The sequence below is a fragment of the Phyllostomus hastatus genome, unplaced genomic scaffold, assembly GCF_019186645.2.
Source record: "Phyllostomus hastatus isolate PE091 unplaced genomic scaffold, TTU_PhHast_1.1 phas_contig_948, whole genome shotgun sequence".
In the NCBI taxonomy this organism is placed as follows: Eukaryota; Metazoa; Chordata; class Mammalia; order Chiroptera; family Phyllostomidae; genus Phyllostomus; species Phyllostomus hastatus.
The window spans coordinates 10770441-10780028 of NW_025333993.1; the positions used below are offsets into that span (position 1 = coordinate 10770441).

A 9588-nucleotide genomic window follows, 5' to 3' on the forward strand; every position below is an offset into this window, starting at 1 on the left:
ATTTATTTATTTTTAGAGAGGGAAGGGAGGGAGAAAGAGAGAGAGAGGAACTTCAATGTGCGGTTGCTGGGGGTCATGGCCTGCAACCCCGGCATGTGCCCTGACTGGGAATCGAACCTGCGACACTTTGGTTTGAAGCTCGAGCTCAATCCACTGAGCTACGCCAGCCAGGGCTTCAGGCACATTTTGATGGACAGCGCTCAGACAAGGAGACAGGCAGCTCCAGGGCTCACGGGAGGCACAGAGCTGGGACCTGAGTGGGCGGAGCTGTGGGCCCCAGGCCCAGCAAGGCAGACAGACAGCGAGCCAGGCGGTGAGGACAGGGCACCAGGTGGTGAGGACAGGGCACCAGGCGGGGCCAGAAAGAGTGACCGAGTGAGTCCGGGCACCACAGCCCAGGGGCAGACGGGGCTGAGGGCCCCACAGGCCCCACAGGCCCCACAGGCACCGGGGATGGCTGGGCAGGGGGGCTCTGGGTCACAGGCAGGTGAGGGTGGGGACCACACCCGGAAGTCCAGCGCAGAGTCTAGGTTCTGTCTAGGTCCCCTCCACCCTGGGGCTGTGGGCACCGGCTCGGCAGTGGGGGCCAGCGACCTCCTGGGCTCCCGGTCCCGATCCGTCGTGGCCCATCTTCTGGAAGCCGCAGGGGCGGCAGACCCTCAGCCTCTGCAATCCACTCTCCTCTAATTCCAAGGGCAGTTGTACAGAGGATGGTCCAGGGATTCTGAGTAAGTTCGGTAAACTGGCGAAACCAGAGTCACAGGTGCCCAGACCCTGAGATGGGGAAGAACAGACCTCACACGGAGGTGGCGGCCACGTGAGCTCCTCCCTGACCCTCCACGTGGTTGGGGACCCCAGCCTGACCTCCGCCCCTGGGTCCTCCACCGTCCCCTGAGGATGTCAGATCCCTGTGCAGACAGGCGACCGGACGCCCGAAGTCTTCACACGGCGAATGTGTGAACAGGGCTCTTCTGCCCTTGCTCCCTGCAGCACTTGCTGACCGCAGCCCCAGAACATTCTGACAGGCTGGGCTCGTCCCACACGAGACCTCGGGGCTACAAAGGGCGGGAAAGGGGACGCTTCGACCTTCTCGTTAGAAAAGAGAACCACTGAGCCGCTGCCTCCGCAGAAGCTGGCGGCCACCTGACCGGACCGAGAACACACCGGTGCTGACGGTGAGGCCACGGCTCCCCGGCGGCCCCCCCTCAGTGCCCCACACTCCACCGAAGATGCTCTTTACGAAAAGTCTTCAGGTCACAGCTTACCTTCCAGTCATAACAGGTGTGCCCGCAAAGTAAGAGCTCTCGGTCTGTACAATGACCTCTCTATTCTTCTTCCACGCGCGACATGGGAATGTATCAGACGATGTCACAGATCCCTTCAGGCATCTATAAATAAACTGCGTGACAAAGGAGAAAGAGAGCTCAAAGGAGAAAGAGAGCTTCAAAATGGAAGAGGTACACCTCTGGCTAGGCCAGAGCCTCTGAAACACGTGTGTCAGGAGAACCCTTGCAGGCCTGCGCCCAGCGCCGTCCTCCTAAACACACCAGCAAGGGAAGCACCTGGCACAGAAGTGTCCGCGCCCACTGAGAACGGCGGCTGCTGGGCGCCCGCTGAGGCCCCGCTGGCCCGGGGGTGGCAGCTGATCCCGGACACCCACCCATCCCAGATCCTGCAGCTCGGGCTCCCACACGGCTGGAAAGTGCCCTTCTCCTCCCGCAGGCTTCTCTCCGGGGCAGTCTGTTACAGGTTCGAAGCAGGAAGAACCGGGAGGTCCTCCTTCTCCTCCGGGCAACAGGCACACAAGGGGTCATTTGTGTCTGGCTCGGCGGGTGCCAAGGAATCACACATGGGGAGGGACTCCCGGACGGCTGTGCAGCCAGCAATCCCGGAGAAGAGCAGACCAATGGGGAGGGGAAGGCACTGTTGCGGGGGGGTCAGGAGTGCTTTCTGCAGAACAAACAGCAGGTCGGTCCCCTGCAGCCCGGGCGCGCCCAGGCCCAGTCGGCCGCAGCCACGGCCTCTCCCAGGCCGATCTGTGTTCCTCGGCCTCCTTGTTTCTGCAAGAGAACTCGCACACTCACAAACACGCCAACACGTGCACACGCGCACACTCCACTTCGTGCTGGGAGACCGTCAGGAGCAGCCTCAGGGGCAGTGACACTGTGGGTTAGTGCGCGCTCACTACCAAGTCCTCCCTCGCCAGCCCGCGCACCTGCGCCTCCGAGGGCCTCGCGGGGAGGGGCGGTCCGCGCGGAGGCACCGTGTTTCCGGCGGCGAGCTCCTGCTGCCGGCTCTCGTTTCATACGAGTTGCTGAGCACCCGTCCTTCCCGAGAGACGCTGCAAATTTCTGTTCCTTCCGTTAAAAAAAATATCAGCAAGTGTTATAGACAAAATATTTTCAGCGAGGTATAAAGTCTTGTTTTAAAGAGAGAGCACATACAACGCGTTTTACATCCGTCCGCTCCGATTTGCACGGCAGCTCTGGGGAAAGGGTTCCACTCTTGTTTCCACTGTGCAGGTGAGAAAACTGAGTCCAAGACGAAGTGAACACCTTGCCCAGCCCAGCCCAGCCACCTGAGTGGCAGGGCTGAGGTTGGAGAGTCAGCATTCTGACACCGGGAGCCGACTCGCAACTGTCATTCACGGTCGTACGTGCGCATCCACTACACACGAGAACTCCGTCCACCAGGGAAAGAGGAGGGCGCTAGGGCCCCGGCTGCCAGGGACACTTCCCGTCTGCAGAGCCCTGGGGGCTGGCGCCGGGCACACTGCCCCTCAGTCCCCTCCCCGGGGAGCAGGGCAGCTGGGCAACTATCAGTCCGCCTGATACTCCCTGAAGTCAGAGTTTAGGGGTTTCATGCTTAGACACAGTTTTTCTGTGACCCTTTACCATAAGGGGGTTCTGGAAAACCAAGTCCAGACACAGAAGCTTTGGAGAGCTACTCTGAATTGTGGCTCTAATGCAGACGCCCAATCTGCACCTTACACGTGCCTTTAATTCTGAGATCATCACAGGCGAGCAGATGGATGGAGACAAGTCCACCCTCACCACCACGGACTCAGGGGGACCTTCACGGGCCTGTTTCCAGGGGACACGAGAGTACACGGCTCCCGTGAGCGCCAGGCAGGCAGGGCCCTGGAGGCAGCCCACCATTCCTTGTGCCCGCAGGGCACCTGCGAGCGGAGAGGCCGGCCTGGAGCCCGGCACTTGCTCTCTGGCCGTTGGAGACAAGGGGAAAACCCGAAGGAAGCCCTCGTCTGGGGCCCAGGAGCGAGCAACGGGGGCACCCACAGCAGCGTCTTTAGACGCGCTCCCACGCGGCAGCAGGGAATGGAGTCCCGGGGGTTCAGAAGAGCAAAGACCTCCGTCGTGCCCGGAGGCGACGCAGGCCTGGAGCGGAGTTCCGGTTTCCTCCGGTTTCCTAGCAACGCACCGCCGCGCACGTGGAGGTGAGAGACCCCCACAACCGTCCCCCACACCCCCGGCGGCTGGAAGAACCCCGCCAGCCCCCGCCCACAGGCGCCTCAGCGACCGAGAGCCACGCGGCAAGGCACCAGCACCGCCCACCTCCGCGACCCTGCGGAACGCGCGCCTGGCCCCGGTGGCGCCGCGTCAACCCCCTGCACCGCCGGTGGCGCCCCAGGCCCGCCCCTCCCCCGCGGCTGGGCCTCGTCCGGAGGGTCGGTCGCAGGACCCGGTTCTGAGAGGTCGCCTGGTGTCCCGGTCCCCGGTCCCCTGGCGCCACCGCGCACCGCTGGGAAGGAAGCTGACGCACAGACCCGAAGTTTTATTTGTTAGCATCACGGGAAACAGACACGAAGTTCAGATTTCGGACACACGCGTGAGAGAGACACAGTCACAGGCACACGGTGGGTGCTTCTGCAGGCGCGGGTCCGGGAGGCCGATGACGCACATCCGGGACCTAAACGTGCACTTCCGGTCCCCACGTAAAGCAGGAGAACTGGAAGCGCGGCTCACGTAAGCCACGTGACCTCTCTCCCGGAGCCCGTGGCCGGGCTCCACTCCGCGGCCTCGCACCTGGAGCGCTCACGGAGGGGGAGGGAGAGAGAGAGAGAGAGAGAGAGAGAGTGTGTGTGTGCGTGTGCGCGTGTGTGTGTGTGTCACGGGGGCGTGTGACTCCCACCCCTGCCCGAGTGCGGCTTTCCGGTGAAGGGGCAACGCTCGCTCTTCTGCACACGGCGCCAAAGGCGCGGATGTGTTTACAGGGAGTTTTAGGGGTGAGCTCGCCCAAAACTGTGCACCTTTACAGAAATCCCCGCAAGCAGGAATCTGCCCACGACCTTGTCTTGGCTGGAAGAAATGGCAGCCACCCGTGCGCGGCGCCCGTCTGTCCTGGGCCTGCGAGTGGGGGCGGTGCGGCCCTCATGCACTACCCCCCCCAGCCCGTGTGGCAGGCCAGCAGCGCCACGCGTCGCCCTGCATCGTGCACCATCGTCCCCGTGCGTCCACCAGCAGCTTTCATTCCAGCCGCAAACCTGCGTCGTGGCTGCTGGCACATCTCCGTCTTTCCAGAGAAAATAATACAATTCAAAGTTGTTTCTTTTCCTCCTTCTTTATCAGAAAGGAAAGTCATCGAGAATTAGATTTTATTTTAGGAGCAAAGTGAGGTTTCACGGGAGAAAAAAGCAGAGCCTGGTGTAGAGGAGGTTTGTTCACTTTCTGAAAGTGCTCATGGGCCTCGATGAGCCTCAGTGGTTGGACCCCTCGGTGGGGCAAGGGCGTAATTTAACTCTGTTCCCGTGTCCCGGCAAAGGTGAGTCGTCTGCTTTGAGAGCCTCCCGGGCAGGTGTGCATCACGTCCTCGTGAATGAAACCCCACACTCTGCCCAGCTGGCCGCGGCCTCTGTTGCCCCGGTGGGAGAGGCGGGTGGCTGGTGGGCGGAGGCCGGGAGGGGCCGGGCCGGGACCCCCCTCCGCAGGGGAGCTGCCTTCCCGCAGCACCTTTCACGCGCGAGCGCGGGCGGGAGACCGAGCGTGCGGGGCCTGCTGCCACTGACACCCTCTCGTTCCTGCCCCCAGTGCCTGTCCTTCAACGCCATCATGGAGGAGCTGGGGATCACACCCAGAAATCAGAAGGAGTTAAAGAGGAAGCCGAGAACTAAGGGGAAACCCTCCTTCACCAGCATCCTTACTTGTCAGCAGAGACGGACTCTGAGGAAAGAGACCGCAGCCTGAGCGGCCGAGCCCCGGGGGGGGGCCTCGGGGGGACACGGTCCTCGGAGCGGAGACTTCTCACGGGCACCCGGCGTGTCTCCGCGTGTCCGCACACACCGGCGGGCTGTGTCCGCAGGCCGGAGGAAGACGAAGCCGGAGAGGCCTGCGCAGCTGCCTCCTGGGAGGAGACACCGCCCTCTGCACGCGAACGAACCCGTGCGCTCACAGGTGTCCTCTCTGGCCCCGGCGAGCGGCTGTGTGTGCTTTCTAACCACGAATAAAACATAGCTTTTTCCTAGAACGAGCCCGAGTGTCGCTGTGTTTCCTGTGACCGGCCCCCAGCCCCGGGGTCCTTGGCTGTCGAGTCCGCCGTCCCTTCTGGCTGAGTTTGCAAATACACTTTTGGTTTATTCCAAGTACCTAGTTGTTATAGTTAAGTGAGACCACTCATCTCTGTGTTTCAACATTTAATGTTATACATAGTTTAAATGGTGCTCAGAACATCAGTGAGCATAAGGTAAAAGAATACTAAAAAGGGAAATTCACTAAAAAAAGTGTCCACCACATTCCGGACCCCGGTCCGAGCTCTGGGGATGGCCCACACAGGCAGCCAGACGCGGCCCCTGCTCTCCCGCAGTTTATGGCAACGCGCAGAGGAGAACCATCCCCTTCCTCGGAGCAGGGAGTCAGAGCGGCCAGAGCCTGGGGGGAGACGAGCCTGGGGGGAGACGAGTCTGGAGTGGGGAGGGACCCCGGAGGGACCCGGTGACTGAGGCCTGGGCTGAGGGGGCGGCAGGGCCGCACGGAGAAAGGGAGCTCAGGGTGGCTGCCACGGTGGTGGGGGGGGCAGGATGCCGCGGGCCGACAGGTGACAGCCAGGCTGGCGGAGAGCGGAGAAAGAGCTCGGGAAAGAAGACCACGGGGAGGAAGTGGGGGTCGCCGAGGAGAGTCTCTCGATAACCCAGAGGACGGAACACACAGCACCCGGATGGGGGGGGGGTTGGGGGGCCCAGGGGTCCTTCGTTGTGTCGGGAACCAAATGGAAAAGCGGCAACACTGGATCAATATCTCAGATAATAAAGTCCCGCTGGTCTCTGTAGGATTACTCCACAATGGAAGGAAACTTCCAATCTAGTCCCTGTGGAGCTGAAGTCCGAAAACGTCTCCAGACACACAAAGAAAACCACCTGTGAAGCAGCAGGAACACTTTGGGCAGGTGTTTCTCTGTGACCGCAGTAAACACTCAGACTCGGGGTCCACCTGAGGTTCATTAACAACGGAGGGAGGACAGAGCAGCTCGTCAGAATGCACGAGGGCCTGGGGCGGGGCCGGGGTGGGGGCACAGCAGCAGGAAGAGCCACACCACAGGCACTGGGTTCCACACCTCCCAGGGCGCCCGTGTGCCCGTGTCTCTCGTTCACAAACACTGCTGCACACCTCCACATCCTGTCACGGTCACGTGTGGGAAACGGAACATGAGTACACCAACTCTTAATGGCTGAAATATATCCATCTGGCTTACAGAGAGTTTGAGGCCCACGAACCACTTTCTTCAGTGACTGACAGCAGGATGTGCATTCAGGGTGTACACCATGTCCTAAGGCTGACTGTGTTTCTAAACAGTGTGTCAGACTGGGTACATGTGCAGAACGTGACATTTTTGGTCAGCCTGCACATACAGTCAGTCACCTCTCCTTCCCCACGTTTCCACCCACGCGGCACGTGTGTGTCCGCGTGTCCACGTGTCTGCATGTCTGCATGTCCACGAGTCTGCATGTCCGGGTGACAACAGAGGGCACTGAGGAGCTCAGAGGAAAAGAAGAAAGCACAGCGTCTCTGGACCCCGGCCCAGAAAAGCCCCCGAGAACACTCGCCAGTCTCCGGGAGCTCCCTCCCTCTCACTCCAGAACCGCGGCTCAGACGGTGCGGGTGGTGCGGCCGGGAGACGCCACGCCCAGCGTGGGCGTGGGAAAGAGAAACGGGAGACCTTACGTGGCAGCCCAGGTAGCCCAGGTTATGTCTCCCAAACAGAGAACCGACACCTGACTCACTCCACTCGGCATTCTGCATTCAGCTCGCCACCTGAATTTCAGACTCTGGGGGACCGAACCTCCTCTCTGGGAAGGGCCCCAAACCTTCGGCGCGGCAGCAGGACTCTGGGTCCCGGGGGGGGGGGGATCTCGGCCTGACTGACCCGGGCGGGGCGGGTGCCCTGCTCTGGCGCGGGTGGGAGTGTCTGCGGGGGCTCTGGCTCCAGGGAGAAAGCTCAGGCGTCCAGACGGGCGTCCTTCCCGCGCACGGCCGGCACCGCCCACCTGCCCAGGAGAAGACACCCTGCGGAGGGGCCCGCCCGGCGCCTGGCCAGGCCGACGGGGACGCGGCGATCCTGCCCCGAGCCCCGTCTCGGTTGGGGAGGGCCGTTCGCTGGGGCCGTCCAGGCCGAGAGGTCCGTCCTGGGGGTCCCGGGGCGTCAGTTCGGACCTGGGCAAGCCAGTGTCCGCATGAGCGTGTGCCGAGCACGGGAGGGTGGGAGAGGCCCGGCGAGCCTCCTGCTCTGGGTTCTTCTTTGGGCTTCCAGAGAGAGGGACCTTATCTGCAGTGCTGAGAACGTCGCAGACGGTTAAAACACTAAATGGTCTTGAAGTTTAATTTAAACTTCCCCGTCCCAGCTACTCGGGCTCGCATCTCACGCCCCTGGAACGATGAAGTGGCCTGGACGGCTTTTGCGTGCAGTGCAGCCTTTTGCTCTCCTGGCCCCCGCCCAGAGCTGCTCCCGCCAGCCGACCTGCGGGCCCCGTCCACGGAGCCACCTGCTGAGGGGAAGGAAAAATTTATTCCAGGATTCGAACAGACGTGCTTGCCTTTCTTCTTAAACTTCTGCTGGAGAGGTGAGGAGGCTGGAGAAATGCGTCACCCCCAGAGACCCCACTGCCATTCTTTGGGGGTCTCTCTCGGAGCCTCACGAAGCGAGACCTCGGGAACAAAGGGCGGGTGCAGAGGGGAGGGGAGGCACAGAGAGGTGATGGGGCCCGGAGGAAGTGGTAGGCAGCAACGCACGGAGGAGGCTGGGTGCATCCTCGGGGGCCGGGGGTGGCCTGCAAACGCCAGCAGTGTGAAATGGGCCAGGGCGCCTCCGTAACCCAGGTGGTGGAAGAGGGCACCCCACCCCCCACCCCACACCCAGCACCCTCCTGCGTCGGTGCCATGCTCTGCAAGACACAGCAACGCCCAGGTGCAGGGGCAGGGGCAGCATGCTTTGCTAACCGTTTATTTTCAATAAACTTCCCACTTGAAACTCTGAAGAAAACCAGCCTCAAGCCTCCCAGAACCACCCCCACCCGCTGCTCAGAACAGAGCCCAGGAGCCCGTCTGCAGGTCGAGGCGGTGTCCCCGCAGGGTCACTAGGACCTCGTCTCCTCACAGCCAGGCACCCCCGGGCGAATGGCCAGCAGAGCAGGAGAGGGTCGTCCCAGAGGCCCGGCCGGGCCGGGAAGCCCCGACATGGCTCAGCGCTCCGGTCCTCGGGGACGGACACAAGGGGACGGGGACAAGGGGACGAGTCTTCCTGAAGGTGCAGCAGGAGCCCGGACAGCCGCAGGGGCAGCGCACGCGGAGGGAAGACGACCACGAGCTACAGCAGGCTCCAGCCGCCTCTGTGCGCCCCCGCCGGAGCCTAGGCATCTGGGACCCCTCCTCGCCGCCCCACCACACGACAGGGGGGCCGCTCCGTTCCCGCCCCCCTCACCGCAGCCCTGCAGAGCCCAGCCTGAGCCCCTCTCACTCACACCTCCCAGGGCTTGGCGGTCACACCAGGGGTAGACGGGAGCCACGTGGTCACTGCAGTGTCCATGGGGGGTGGGTGATGCCCCAGGAAGCGCAGCGTCTGTCCTCACGGCTGCTGGTGTCCAGCTGCTCCGACGGTCCTAGGGGTAGGCCTCTCCAAGGAGACGCAAAGGGGCGTGATGAACACGGACACCCTCCCACCTCCCAGACCCCTGGGGGCACAGACCACAGCGTAAGCTACGGGAAACCCTGCCCGGCACCTCCGGTCCCTTCACATCATCGCAGCCTCCAGGGCTCAGCCCCCCCCCCCCGCCCCTGGCTGCAGCTCCCGGCCGCGCCGTCCACTGTTCCTCCCGGTCCCGCGACCACTGCTGACGACGCCGGCTATCGCCTGCTGTGCACCGGTGACGAACTTCACACCTCGTGACCTTGCTAAACCCTCGGCCCAGCCCCCTGGGAAGGCGCAAGTACTCCACCGTCAGATCATCAACCTCGTGTTCAAATTAAGAAATTAACACAAAGAGAAGTAACTCGTCCAAAATGGCACCACGAATCAACCGTTTGCAGTTAAAAGAAGCAGTCAAGTGCAAAAACGTGGACTGAAGCATTAGAACAGAAATAATCT

The 9588-nt window shown here is 62.3% G+C and overlaps 1 protein-coding gene across 1 annotated transcript in view; it reads left to right on the forward strand.

Moving 5' to 3' along the window:
- Positions 1 to 5201, forward strand: part of GRIK1 (glutamate ionotropic receptor kainate type subunit 1) — a 185601-nt gene extending 180400 nt beyond the window's left edge. Inside the window, exon 16 of the mRNA XM_045852535.1 lies at positions 5046 to 5201. Coding sequence (XP_045708491.1) covers positions 5046 to 5201 — 156 coding nt within the window. The remainder of the gene's footprint in view (positions 1 to 5045) is intronic.
- The last annotated feature ends 4387 nt before the right edge of the window (positions 5202 to 9588 follow it).